The 15679-nt window shown below is 38.8% G+C and overlaps 1 protein-coding gene across 5 annotated transcripts in view; it reads right to left on the bottom strand.

Moving 5' to 3' along the window:
• cpne5a (copine Va) overlaps positions 1-15679 on the bottom strand; it is an 84536-nt gene that overhangs the window by 42377 nt on the left and 26480 nt on the right. For 3 of the 5 annotated variants that reach the window (XM_040047709.1, XM_040047710.1, XM_040047711.1), the window contains one exon: positions 578-641. The exons of the other annotated variants lie outside the window; for them this stretch is intronic. In XM_040047709.1, coding sequence (XP_039903643.1) covers positions 578-641 — 64 coding nt within the window. The remainder of the gene's footprint in view (positions 1-577; positions 642-15679) is intronic. 5 annotated transcript variants of the gene reach the window in all.

Genomic DNA, 15679 nt, shown 5'->3' with positions numbered 1-15679 from the left:
ATAAGTCCTGCTCCACTGGCAGCAGTATAATGTGATTATTTACTATCTTCATTTAGCAGTGTGGAGAGAAAGTCAATGGGCATTAGTGGACACAGGTTATTAACGCAGACTCATGGATTAACGCACACTACATAGGAGCAAGTGCCTGTTTTAGTGATTGAAATGAAGGCGGTCTCATTAAATAGCTATTCAAACTCATAGCATATCCACTATGTACACAAGTTCCAAATGGCAAACGCAATTGCAAAGTAACACGGCATATCCTGCTCGTTTAATGGGGACAGTTATGGCACAATATATCTCGCTGGAGTAAAGGATATTAAATATCCCACTTCACTTCAGCGGACTCGTGAACATTGCTAAACACGGATAATGGAGCAATTCCATGCAACGCAGGCGATCTCACAGTGACGTGTCACAATTTAACAATTCGCTCATTTAAAGTCAGATGTAATGATGCTTAAGGGTCGAGTTCACATGAGACAAGTGAACACTGCAAAACATTTACTCTGACACTTAAAGTGTAAACAGTTACAAAAACAAAAAAAGTATGATGGTTAAAACTTTTTGGACTTACTCGGCAGTTTCCAAGCTCCTCCGCAGACAAGATAACAGTTCCACATTTCTTCCCGGGTATACCACTGTGAAAACAAACACATATCCTTCTCTCATCCAAGTAAAACTTTCACAGCGATCCATTTTGACCATTTTTTAGATGTTAGCAGGTTAACAATTAGAGGCATTGTGTTGCATTTTGCTATACTAATCCATGATGCCAGTAAACAGCAAGAATTGTCAGTAGTTCTAGCATCCGCTTTTGTAAATTCCACTGAATCCGGTCATCTTTGGGAAAGGGGCTGAAACATCTAAGTGGAGCTGAAACGCTTTCTTGTGTCTTTCTATTCTACAAGTTTGATTTCACACCTTCTGAGCGATAGAAGAGGAAAGACCACAGATAAGATTCATGGATGTAGCGAAGGAGGACACGCACAGGGCTGGAGTGGCAGAACAGGACACTAGGGATAAGGTGAGATACAGGCAGATGATTTCCTGTGGCAACCCCTAAAGGAACCAGCCATATAAAGAAGAATAACCTTTTTGAGAGACGGAAGTATCAATAATTAGAAATATTTATGTTTCTAAGATTCTTCTTTGTTTGAATTGTACAATAAGGCTTCATTTCTGGCTTATTTTCACATCCAATTGTATTTTAAATTCAGTAGTATATAGAATTGCAATGTTAATTTAGTATGACAGTGTGACAGCTCTAATGAGCACATTATTCCTTTTTCTCCACCTTAAGAGAATGAAAAACAAGTTATAAATATAGGCTCCCAAGTTTTCAGAGCAGTGTGATATCAGACTGCTGAGAAGCAGAGCTCTTCCGATTCCCGATTGCCTGCACCATATTGAGACTTTAAAGCTGTAGTTGTTTACCACTGATTCACGCTCCAGCAGATGATCAAGACATATCGCAGCACAAGAGGCGCTCTCTGCATGTCTGTGTTTCCATACATCACCTCTTCACTAAGCTGCCAATCCAGTGGCTGATTCTAACAAAAATAGAGACAGCGCTGCATCACAGTTTGTCCTAAATGTTATTTGGCTGTATTTTTTGAAGCGGAACAAAATGACTTTTTTTCCCCTGATATCCAATCTAACCAGCTCTCAGCATCCACTGAAGCTGTGAGAAGAAGGCAGAATCCATTCGACCCAACACGGAGCAATACACCATATCTGTTTTCCAATCATACAATAGCATTCCAGCTGCTACAGCTCCCATCATCCTTCTGGATAAAAAAGGAAATTACACGAGTGTCCTGCTGTGGCCTTAGCTGGAGACCAGTCATTAGAAGGTCAGACTTGCTGTGACAGACTTGTTCATCAAGCTGTGATAGCTGATCTGAATATCAGTACTACTACATACACACTGCTAAGCAAGAGGCAGCCTTTGACTATAATGGCAAAAGTTCCTTTATTCATAACATCAATCTCAAGCACGAACCTAAGTGAACTTTCAGAACTGGATTATATCAGAGAACCCGAGCCTGCCTGCACATGAGATTTCTGTAATGTTTTTAGGACGTATGGTACGAGGTGTTTTCCATTCATCTCAATCAGGTTTGCCAGGACTGCATCACAAGAAGTAAAGCTCTATAAAACCAGTTGTCATGCTGTGGAGGAATAGTTCTCCAGGCTTCTCTTGTGCTTGAAGGACATCTAGCCACTCTTCCATTAAGAATATTTCAGACTAGAAATGTTCCTCTCAGGTCTTTGCCAGATTTTTCTTATTTCCTAAGAATATGATTTGCTGTTTATCTGAGGTACAGATAAGGACACTGCAAAGTAGAGATATGCAAAGTTTTCAGCTAATGGTTCTTTGGGAATCATCTTTCAGCTAAAGAAAGGAACAACGTCTGTGTTGTTGCAAACGCCTGTTAGTAACAAAGTGTCTAAAGATGAGATTTTAAATTGTCTGTTTGCCAATTTGTCTAAGATGTAAAGACAACACTGGTTCATCCCTTGAGTTAGGCGCCTTTGTCATGCTTGAAATATTCATAGGTCAAAAAAGTGCTCAGATACAAGCAATAGACTGAAAATGAGTGAAAAAGCAGCCAATGCTGAAAGAACAACTTTGAAAGACCTTGAGCAAGCCTGGACAACTATTGCTCATGACCGCTTTACAAATTCTTTACATTTAAAAAAGTCCAGCTCCTGGGTACTAAAATATAAAGAAATGAGGGTCTGAGAGAGTTTTATACAGTACTGTACCTCAACACAAATCCACTTAGCACTGAACTGTGGCTGCTGCATCTGCTTTCATGAGGCAAAAGGAAAAACTGAACTCTCACGGAGCAGGTCTGCTTAGTTTTCGGGCTTTATCTTGGAGGTCCACAGAGACCCGTCTCAGGGTGAATTAACTGTCCTTGAATTATTGATGCTTTACTCCAAGTCACCACCGTGCAGTTTGATGGCGCCTTGAAAAGCGAGTAAAGCTCTAACCAATGATGCCAGTAAACCCTGCACGCTCCACAGGTCATATTATCTCCCTGAGGTCACAATAATGTTAGATATTCCTATTAAACCAGGAAATGAGATCCAGCAATTGGTAAAGTATCAGCTCCAGGCACGTTTAGATGCACCACCCTGCTCTAATCTCTGCGGCAGAGAAGAGAGCAGGTACCAAAAGGGCAATGGTCTTTTAAATCAGGTATGCATTATTGAGTTTGCAATTTCCCCTGACAATGACTAGTTAACATGAAGAGCAAGCAAGCAAGCAAGCACTGAATGGATAAATACAGTTCCTACTAATTATCGATCAAACGTGACTTTGGGGTTTTTTTTCTCTAAATTTTTCTGCTCCGTGCTGCAATGTGACTGCAGGTGATACAAAGTGTGCTGCATCAGGAGGCTTCATTCTCACAGCACTCATATACTTGATGGTTTTTCAGTGGGGAAAATGCTTTGATGATGAAATTATGTGAAATTTTTGGCTGTGGTCCTTCTTTCCTGTAAATCTGCAATGAACACAGTCTACATTCTGTCAGCTGTGGGGAACCAACAGGATTTAATCAAGGTGGTCGTGTAAGTGCAAAACACATTTGTAACATTTTTAAACGAGTCCAGTACAACAAGATGAAGCTATTTTGTGATGCTTTCACAGCCTGGCAATCCCCCAGCTTAGCACAGCAACAATTTGAGACCTTCACTGTTTCAAGTTACACCATCATGAATGTGCATGGCAATACACAGTATTGCCCTGAATATGTTTTTTTCTAGCACACAGATGGCTCTGTTTTACAGTAATTCCTGGAGATGAGATTGTTCTAGATACATGGCAAAAGTCAAATAGTTGGCTTAGTAACCAAAACTGTAACAATGGGGAATGACGCAGAGAGAGAACTCTTTTAAAGAAGGAATAACAGCATTTACATTCTGAGTTACAGAAAGTCTTAATGTGGACAACTTGTTCAGAGAAGGCTGGCAGCCTGTTAATATAAAAGGCTGATTAATGCAATATGGTAATATTCCTGCAGCATAGCAATACAGGTGAGTAGTGACTGCAATAACCGCATGCTAAGTATGTATGATGATCCTTTCCACCATTCTTAGTCCTCCATAATTCATCCAGTCACTTACAGGCTTCCCTTGGCACTCAGCAGACACAGTACCATAAGGGCCTGACCAACTAAATTCTAGTCCAGTGCAGAAACCTCAGCAGGACTAATTTTTAAAGTCAGATTAGCATCATGTCTGCTGTTCCTCCTTTTCAACAGAATCCCCCAGGATCAAACAAAACTTCATGAAGAAGAGAAACAAATAGAGAGAGAAATGAAATAGCGCCTTGTAGCACAGCAGCTTCCTTTACCCAGAAAGAAACAGAGGCAAGAAGTGCTGTCATGCTCTTAGCTCTGAAACAGAGGGTTAGCTACAGCTGCCTTGACAGAACCCCTGTTTGATCAACTGAATGGAGAGAGATCAAGCAGCATATTTCAACATTACTACAATTACTTGGCCAAAGTTTTTGATACTGCTGTTCTGCAGAATACCGATGAGAGTACTGGGTGTCTCTATTTGCCAGGGAACCGTGTATGCGAACCATTTATTCCTCCAAAACGCAAGCATCAGAGATTATTAGGCATGACATATTATAATATGGATATTCAGGCTCAATGTATGGCCTCTATAATTTCCCATCTAGAGGCAGTTGCTGTCATGAAATAGTGATTCACAATCCCTGTATTCTCCATTACCTATCTGTGCGGAGGTCGGGTGGATGGAGGATGGTGAGATTAAAGTCCGAAGAGGGAGAAGGAAGCAATTGTTGATGCCGTTCACATTAGGTCATTAGGATGAGGGATGGTCTTGATATTTAACGACAGCGCAACGTGTCACGCATAAGAGAGTGAGAGAGGGTTATCTGCTCAACAACATGAGTGAGAGTCCTAGAAGAAGAAAGCGATTTTTTTTCACACTGCAGTTTCTGCAGGGTGGGTCTGCATATATTTTTTTTCCTGTGACGCATTGTGGCTGCACTGCTATCGTGCAAAGAAGTGTTATATTGCAATTTCACACCTAAATGGCAATTAATCACTTAAAACAAATTATTCAGTAAGGTTAGGTGCGAGCACAGCAAGAAAAAAAAGGATCGGTTTAACTGCATTTCACTGCGACTGTCCAGGTCAGTGAATTTAGTAAATCTGCCTGGATGACAAGGGGACTGATATAAATGAACAAATCTAACGAGTTCCAGTCGAGTCAAAGGCTAGCAGAGATGGGTGGAAGGCAGATAATCGGGCTTTGTGCCACTGTAACCATATGGGGCAGTGGGCATATCATAGCTGAACAGAATTAGCCAAGGTTGCCAAAACTCTTTGTGGGTTTAAATGGGATTATACCACTAATCCCTCTGATCTTCATATACCGATAAGAATCCATAATCCTTCACCTTCCCAAGATTTTTTTAAGAGGATGAAAAGTGCAACGGCTTATTCAAAAGGGCACCAGAATACCCGCTGTATTTCTCAGACAGGAGCTCCTTCCTACAGGTAATGCAGGAGGAGATGCTGTTTGTGTTCAAGGCTGGTAGCCACAGGCTACCTGTGCTTAGCTTTTTGAGGCTCTGTCAGAATGAGCACAAAGCTGGTAAACAGGGCAAAAACTGTGGCACAGAAAAATGTCTAATAGATATTATTAAACCATCACAAGGAAAGAATGTGTTTACATTTTTACCGATGGAAACGAGGCGCATGGTGCCATGAACCTGCCATCCTTCGTTCCATTACTACTCCAGTCACGTGTTATTCACCGGGTACCACTGACGGGTAAAGACCATCACCACAATCTCCCTCAATGGAGCTAATCGTGTAATTAATATAGTGACTAATTAAACAAAAAATTTGATTAAATTAAGACTGTATTCCATTCTATGAGTATAGTGATGTAATGAGATTGGTGTTGACGTTTTGATTGCATAAATACCAGCGCAGGCTTTAATCACTATAACAATCTTTGCTTTATTGAGATTTTGAATAAATGAGGCTGTCATCAACCACCTGCAAGCTAAAAATCGCTTGTTTTGACAGCAAAAGAGAAGAAGCAGCTGTCAGTCAGAAGGAAACTTTCTCTCTCAGTCTAAAGGCAAAACCTGTTCATGACAGCGAGCTCACTCTAATCCCCATGCTCTGCCAGTAACAGAAACTCTTCAAGAGAGCATAACGAGTCAGTTTCAATTTCCCCCTAGCAAGCAAAGAACATCTCTATAGGAAACGCCAAGAAAGATGCCCAATTTCCATTGCTTTTATACTTGGAATGCATTTTATTGCACTTTTAAACTACTGTCATGGCAGAAAAAAAAGAAAGTACACCCTCTGTCAGTTCTAAGGTTTTACATATCAGGATATAATGAAAAATTATTTGATCCTAACCAGGTCTGAAAATTTGATAAATGCAACTTCAGATGAACAACAAAACATGACGGTTTCCACCCGGTCATTAGTTATTTAACAAAAATTAAGCCAAAATGCAGAAGCCGCAAATAAAAAACTAAGCAAACCTCATGGTCAAATAGTGCATTGAATCATTTTTTCAGGGATAATTAAGTAACTTGAAGTAATCACTTTCTGTATGACTTTATCAGTCTTTCACATTGTTGTGCAGAAATTCTGGCCCACTCTGTGCGCATTAGAGGATGCACAGCTCTCTTAAGGTCAGGTTACGGTCTGGACATTGCAACACCTTGATTCTTTTCTTTTTCGCCTTTTCTGTTATAGATTTGCTGCTGTGTTTGGGACCATTGCCATGTTGTATGACCCAATTTATGGCAAGCTCCAGCTGTCAGACTGCCTCACATCTGACTCTAGAATACTTTGGTAAACAAGCTCAAATCATCACCACTCCACCAACACGCTTACAGTCGGTATGAGGTGTTAATGCTGTGCTTGGTTTTCTCCATACATGTCACTGTGTATTGTGGCCAGACATCTCCACTTCGGTCTCATCTGTCTATAGGACTTTGTACCAGAAGCCTTGTGGTTTGTTCAGATGATATTTTGCAAACCTAAGCTCTGCTGCCATGTTCTTTTTATAGAGAAGAGGTTTTCTCCTGCAACCCTCCCAAACCAGACTTGTTGTTAATTGTAAAGTCATTAACTTATACTTAAACTCAATTAGAGAACATATAACATGCTAACTGAGGCCTGTAGGGCCTGATGTAGCTACTGAACTCGATGCAATTTCTCTGAGCACTGCATGAGGTAAATTTCTGGGATGTCCACTCATGGAAGGGATAATAATTGACTTGAATGTTTTCCACTAGTGAATAATCTTTATCTCTTTGTAAATGGCCTTATAAACCTTCCAAGGCTGATGGACAGCAACAATTGCTTCTTTAAAACAAACAACAGAATTAGAATGAAAACAACGGAATTTGAATGAAAACAACGGAATTAGAATGTATAGAACAGAGTTTGAATGAAAGCAACAGAATTCTAAAACAAACAATAGAATTTGAATAAAAAGAGTGGAATTAGAATGAAAACAACAGCAATTGAATAAAAACAACAGAATCTCAATGAAATGAACGGAATTCGAATGAAATGACTAGAATTTGAATGAAAACAACGGAATTGGAATGAAAAGAACAGAATTTGAATCAAAACAATGGAAATAGAATGAAAACAACAGAATTTGAATGAAAACAACAGAATTTGAATGAAAACAACAGAATTAGAAAGCAAACAACGGAATTTGAATGAAAACAACGGAATTAGAATGTACAGAACAGAGTTTGAATGAAAACAACAGAATTCTAAAACAAACAATAGAATTTGAATAAAAAAAGAGTAGAATTAGAATGAAAACAACAGAATTTCAATGAAAAAACGGAATTAGAATAAACAGAACAGAATTTGAATCAAAACAACGGAAGTTTAAAACAAACAAGAGAATTTGAATGAAAAGAACGGAATTAGAATGAACAGTACAGAATTTGAATGAAAACAATGGAATTTCATGAAAAACAGAGAGAATTAGAATGAAAACAAGGAATGTGACAAATTCTAACAACATAATTTGAATAAAACAAGAGTGAATTTGAATTGAAAAAAACAACAGAATTAGAAAAAACAAACAACGGAATTGAATGGAACAGAACAAAACATGAATTGATGAAAGAAACAACAGAATTGTGAAACACAGAATTAGAAAACAAACAATAGGAATTTGAATAAACAAGGAATAGAATTAGAACGAGTTTGAATGAAAGCAACAGAATTCTAAAACAACAATAGATTTGAATAAAAAGAGTAGAATTGAATGAAACAACAGAATTGGAATGACCAGACCAGAATTTGAATCAAAACAATGGAAATAGAATGAAAAGAACAGAATTTGAATGAAAACAACGGAATTAGAAAACAAAACAACAGAATTTGAATGAAAACAACGGAATTTGAATGAAAACAACGGAATTCTAAAACAAACAATAGAATTTGAATAAAAAAGAGTAGAATTAGAATGAAAACAACAGAATTTCAATGAAAAAACGGAATTAGAATGAACAGAACAGAATTTGAAATCAAAACAATGGAATTTGAATGAAAAGAACAGAATTTGAATGAAAACAACAGAATTAGAATGAACAGAACAGAATTTGAATGAAAACAATGGAATTTAAAAACAAACAATAGAATTAGAATGAAAACAAAGGAATTTGAATGAAAACAACGGAATTTGAATGAAAACAACGGAATTTGAATGAAAACAACAGAATTTGAATGAAAACAACAGAATTTGAATGAAAACAACAGAATTTGAATGAAAACAGAATTTGAACAAAAACAATGGAATTAGAATGAAAACAACGGAATTAGAACGTACAGAACAGAGTTTGAATGAAAGCAACAGAATTCTAAAACAAACAATAATAAAACAATAGAATTTGAATAAAAAGAGTAGAATTAGAATGAAAACAAAAGCATTTGAATGAAAACAACGGAATCTCAATGAAAAGAACGGAATTAGAATGAAAAAATGAATAGAATTTGAATGAAAAGAACGGAATTAGAATGAACAGAACAGAATTTGAATCAAAACAATGGAATTTGAATGAAAACAACAGAATTAGAATGAAAACAACAGAATTAGAATGAAAACAATGGAATTTTAAAACAAACAACAGAATTAGAATGAAAACAACGGAATTAGAATGTACAGAACAGAGTTTGAATGAAAGCAACACAATTCTAAAACAAACAATAGAATTTGAAGAAAAAGAGTAGAATTAGAATGAAAACAACAGCATTTGAATGAAAACAACCGAATTTCAATGAAAAGAACGGAATTAGAATGAAAAGAACGGAATTAGAATGAACAGAAAATTTGAATCAAAACAATGAAATTTGAATGAAAACAACAGAATTTGAATGAAAACAATGGAAGTTTAAGACCTTTACTGACGTCTTTTCCTGTTGGAATCATGTTAACACACACCTGAATGCTTCAGACTTTCAATTAAACAAGTGAATTTGATTAGCAGCACCTGCTTCTGACTTAGTTTGTTACATAAATAATCATAAAATGAATATGTCGATTACTCTTATTATTCCACAATAACTAAAACCATACTATTAAGGGTGTATTTTCTATTTACCATGACTGTAGGTAATATCAACTCACAGCTCATTCTGCCCTCTGTTTTCCCTGCAGTGTTACTGTTGAGCCACCTTTCGCCCCCTCACCTAGCGCTGAGCACATGTAATGAAATTCATATGATGTTGCAGTGGGTTGCCCTGACCTCCTCTGATTGTAATCTGCGCACCGACAGATTGTTTTCAGCGTCTGAATAGATAGATCAGCAACACAGAGTGCCTTTCAGTTTGCTCTCTCACCTTTGCAGCAGACACAGCTTGTGGTCATAACAGAAATTAACACTGTCTGCTCTGACTGCAAAAGAAATGAGCGAAGCTTATCGGAAGAGTAAAAACCTCCACTGCCCTTGCCTGCGCTTGCACTTGAGGCCTCGATTACAGGGAGTGCAGAATTATTAGGCAAGTTGTATTTTTGAGGAATAATTTTATTATTGAACAACAACCATGTTCTCAATGAACCCAAAAAACTCATTAACATCAAAGCTGAATGTTTTTGGAAGTAGTTTTTAGTTTGTTTTTAGTTTTAGCTATTTTAGGGGGATATCTGTGTGTGCAGGTGACTATTACTGTGCATAATTATTAGGCAACTTAACAAAAAACAAATATATACCCATTTCAATTATTTATTTTCACCAGTGAAACCAATATAACATCTCCACATTCACAAATATACATTTCTGACATTCAAAAACAAATCAGCGACCAATATAGCCACCTTTCTTTGCAAGGACACTCAAAAGCCTGCCATCCATGGATTCTGTCAGTGTTTTGATCTGTTCACCATCAACATTGCGTGCAGCAGCAACCACAGCCTCCCAGACACTGTTCAGAGAGGTGTACTGTTTTCCCTCCTTGTAAATCTCACATTTGATGATGGACCACAGGTTCTCAATGGGGTTCAGATCAGGTGAACAAGGAGGCCATGTCATTAGATTTTTCTTCTTTTATACCCTTTCTTGCCAGCCACGCTGTGGAGTACTTGGACGTGTGTGATGGAGCATTGTCCTGCATGAAAATCATGTTTTTCTTGAAGGATGCAGACTTCTTCCTGTACCACTGCTTGAAGAAGGTGTCTTCCAGAAACTGGCAGTAGGACTGGGAGTTGAGCTTGACTCCATCCTCAACCCGAAAAGGCCCCACAAGCTCATCTTTGATGATACCAGCCCAAACCAGTACTCCACCTCCACCTTGCTGGCGTCTGAGTCGGACTGGAGCTCTCTGCCCTTTACCAATCCAGCCACGGGCCCATCCATCTGGCCCATCAAGACTCACTCTCATTTCATCAGTCCATAAAACCTTAGAAAAATCAGTCTTGAGATATTTCTTGGCCCTAGTCTTGACGTTTCAGCTTGTGTGTCTTGTTCAGTGGTGGTCGTCTTTCAGCCTTTCTTACCTTGGCCATGTCTCTGAGTATTGCACACCTTGTGCTTTTGGGCACTCCAGTGATGTTGCAGCTCTGAAATATGGCCAAACTGGTGGCAAGTGACATCTTGGCAGCTGCACGCTTGACTTTTCTCAGTTCATGGGCAGTTATTTTGCGCCTTGGTTTTTCCACACGCTTCTTGGGACCCTGTTGACTATTTTGAATGAAACGCTTGATTGTTCGATGATCACGCTTCAGAAGCTTTGCAATTTTGAGACTGCTGCATCCCTCTGCAAGATATCTCACTATTTTTGACTTTTCTGAGCCTGTCAAGTCCTTCTTTTGACCCATTTTGCCAAAGGAAAGGACGTTGCCTAATAATTATGCACGCCTGATATAGGGTGTTGATGTCATTAGACCACACCCCTTCTCATTACAGAGATGCACATCACCTAATATGCTTAATTGGTAGTAGGCTTTCGAGCCTATACAGCTTGGAGTAAGACAACATGCATGAAGAGGATGATGTGGACAAAATACTCATTTGCCTAATAATTCTGCACTCCCTGTAGTAGCGTTAAGACAAAAATCTATTGCCTTATTACCCGCAGAGCTTTAAGAGACAATACTTATAACAAGCACAGTATATATATATATATATATATATATATATATATATATAAATGAACCGTTTCCTTTCATCGGAGGCATAAAGCAGAAATTTTCCAAAGTCCTTGAAGAGTCATAAACAGAGCAATGTAGCTGACAATTTATCTGAATGAGTGGGAAGGCAAGGCAAACAAACAGTTTGTTGTGAGAGCTGCGCTGCAGAGAGGGGAGGCTTTTTACTTCTTATGGAAGCAAAATGGTACCTAATAAATCCCTGTTTCATCGGACAAAAAGGGTTCTTGTACACTCAGCACAGTTGGGGTTTTTATACATCTAAGCAGGAATACACATTATTAGAGAGGGACTCTTGTTAGTGCTCAGCCTTAGAGCCCAAATTGGCATTTAGCAAGGCAGCAGAATGGTCTAATTGTGTGTGATGCTCCGAGGCAGAGAATGCTGATTAGTATAAGCCGTCTAGAACAGTTCACCTCCCAATTAAGTAAAACAGACAAACACGGGGGGCTAAAAGTTAAAGAAACACTGTACCTGGCTGCATGTACCCATCTACAGTATCAAGAATAATTGGATTAGGGATTTTCAGTTTCACTAACAAATAAACTTCTCTCACTCCCACTCATTATTTAAATCTGTGATTTTATTTCATCTCAGAGGAAGCGCCGCCGTCAGCCATCTACATTAACCAACAACTTTCAAAGAACTGTGAGTCTCTGAAGTCAAGATGAGACAAGTAATTCCCTTTGTTTCAGTGTTCCCTGAGTAAATTTATGGTAAGTTATAGCACTCTGCGAGTTTACACAGCAGTTTGAAATAATATTGCAGGCATGACATTACGTATTTGATCTTTTAGTATACATTTCAACTGTTAACTTTGAATACAATATAATGCTGCATTTCATAATTAGCTTATGTAAAAGAACCCTATTAGAAACCATTTCATCTGCGGCTCTAACTGACCCGTCACCCAATCCATCCCTCGAGCAGAGATCGTATTGTCATAACGACATTAGAATGCAGAGACAACCTGAATAGGAAGCTATTTATTGGCTCCTCCAACAAAGAGAGCACTAAACCAGATGAGCCAAGCAGAGGTTCACAGACATATCTGCTGGCTATTGGAGCGTTGGAGCCATTTCAAGTTCAAGTATGAAAATCGCCTCATATTTTCTATTGAAAAACAAACACACACTATATGGACAAAAGTACTGGGACACCTACAGCACTTGCTCAGGCATGGAAACCTGTACTATGAAGCTCCTGGCACACAGTCATTGCGCCGATGTTAATGTGAGAGGAGATTTGGAACTTGGCAATTATTGATTTAGCAGAGTTAAGTTACAGACCCTCTCTGTAACTTGATGTGGGCTGACACTTCATGGCAGGGTTAACATGGTTCCAACGCTTCCACTTTATAAATCTTTATAAAGGAAGACTGAATGGACGGTGATTTTATAGTCGTTGGGCAATGGGACAGAAAACATGTGAATCCAAAGATTAAGAGGTGAGCAGAAAACTGGTTTTAGATACCAGCTTTTAGATGTTTTTGAAGTTTATTTATCTCTTTGTTTATTTTTGTTATTTTATTTTATTGTATGTTCTTTTACCAGTCTTATTTTTCACGTTGTCTGCCTCAGTGTTTGGTCCTCTTTTCAGCATTATTGCTGATGAGAGCATCCCACAGAGAGAGTAATGCAGCCTGAGGCCATCTCTGTGTGAATCAAGGACCCATTGTTTAGTAAATTACTATCAATTTCAACACACGATCTGCCTTTTTTATAATTGCAAACAGCCTGTGTGCATATAAGACTGCAAAGCAATTAAGAGAAGGGGCTCGGCAACTACTGCTTACAAACATATTTGTTTCAGTGAAATAATAATCAGCTACAACTTCATCAAACTTCAAGATGACACAGTTCTGCTCAAAGATGAAATTTTTAGCACACTGAAATAAGTTGGACTGCAGTTACAGTGTTTTTTCACCCCAACGTGCACTGATGCCCAGTGACCAGAAGGATGGAATATAAGTCTAATAAAAACCTTGGTTTTTAAGATGTGACCAGAGATACGGATGAAAATTAGCATTTTGAAAATGAACAAAAAATATTAAATATTATTAAACATTAAATGTGACAACATAAACCGGATCGCAACAGATATGAAAAGTTTAGAGTTTCAAAGATTTTTATCCTATTGCTGTTGTGCTAGATTGCATCAGTGTATTGCTGTTGTTGTCTTGAATATCTGTTCAGTCCTAAACTCAATTAGAGAACTGACACAATGTTTTTTTGATATGTTGAATTTTGACTTGTTTTGACAGAGAGATAACTCAGTAAATTAAAGGATTGCTGATTTGATGAAAGCAGAACTAAGCTTTATTTAAAAAAGCATATTCTCCGTTCACTGCTTATCTTTCAACATCTGCGTTGCGCTGTTGTGATCAGATATCACTTAACATGTGACAAACGCAATTTGATAAGTCTGTACTGATTGACAGATTAACATTTGTTGTGAAGTTTTTTTGCATTTGCAATAACATGACCTAGAATATCTTCAGTGATGTGATTCAACATCATAAACACTCAAACCAGTCTGGGTTGATGAGGCCCTGGCTTGTGTCCCAGCAGCACTAACGCATGGAACATTCCTCCTAATCCAAAGCCAACAGGAGGCTCTTTCTTTCACGTTTTCTCAGCCCCTGTGATGTTGAGTAGCATGTAGATCTTCCACAGTGACCAACCTGTGAATTCTCTGCCCCCCACTTCAATAAGCTTGCGGCATGCCTTCCAGTCTCCCCTCCTGCAGAGCCCCACCAGCTCCTGATATGTGGATTTCTTTTTTTCATTTGCCTCCTCCATGTGCCCCTCCCAGGGAACTGTGAGCTCTAATAGGAGCAACTGCATGGAGGAGACTGATAGAGGTGCCCTGTCTGGCCTCTTTGAAGTTTCTATACCTCTCCAGATCCAGTTCCAAGTCTGACGCTGAGGTGAGCAGCCACATTGCAGGTTTAGGCTGAGATTGTAGCAGTTTCCCAGTCTCTGCTGGCAGATATGTTTGCTCTTGGCCTTGGTTTTGGAGATGGTAACAGTGATGGTCTTTAGCATGTGGTCTTGCTTTCATAGCAAAGAGGATATGCATGTGAGTCGATCTTTTTTTGGTTTTTGTCAGTCAACAAGCTCTCATTCTGCACTGTATGCTCCCACCATATCCATGTAACCTGGTGCTGCAAGTCCACCATCACGCTGTTCCGCTCTTGTCCTTTGCCTGACCAGATGTTACCGCGAACACAAAAAGCTTATGTTTCAGCTGGGACTCTGATGCCTCCAGGCATTCCTGGGCTCTCCATTTCCTGCCTGTCTGTACCATGATGCCTGCTGATACCACCCAGGAATCTTTGGAGTCCAGATATAGTAGAGCCTCTCAAATACCAGCAACCCTGAACTCGTCCCCAAGGCTGCTGAACAGGAGTTGCATTTGCATTTGCTTTAACATCAGTGATTAAAACTCTGGGGGCAGAAACACTGAGCTGTCCTGATTGAGATGCTTTCCTGTTTCCAAAATCAAACGGACACATAGACGCCTGTCAAAGTATGTAAAACTGTCATTGTGGTGTTTTCTAACGAACTAGGTATCTCCAGTTACCACACCGTCACAATGACGCACACACTCTGACTCACGAGGGGAAAACAATAACAGCTTTGACATTGCACCTCCCATATGAGAATGATTGGTGATTATTTGAAATAATTGTAATTATTATCATCACAAATCAGGTTAGACATGAATGTGTTGTGTGGCACATTAGCCACCGCACTAATTAAGCCACATATTCTCACAGCAGAGAAAACAAATTAATTATCAGCAAATCTGAGATCAAACTTCTTGAGATTTTGATCAAGTACTACACTTTCTTTTCTCAAAGGACGCTCAAAACAAATTATATCTTCATCAAAACAAGTAAAAATTCAAGAGAACATTTATCAGTTTAACTACACTTTCATCTTTTCTCTTTTAATTATATATTTTTAGCCCTACCCATGGG

The sequence above is a fragment of the Simochromis diagramma genome, unplaced genomic scaffold (genome assembly GCF_900408965.1).
Source record: "Simochromis diagramma unplaced genomic scaffold, fSimDia1.1 OVJJ01000387.1, whole genome shotgun sequence".
Classification (NCBI taxonomy): domain Eukaryota; kingdom Metazoa; phylum Chordata; class Actinopteri; order Cichliformes; family Cichlidae; genus Simochromis; species Simochromis diagramma.
This window is presented reverse-complemented; position numbering and strand designations above follow the sequence as displayed.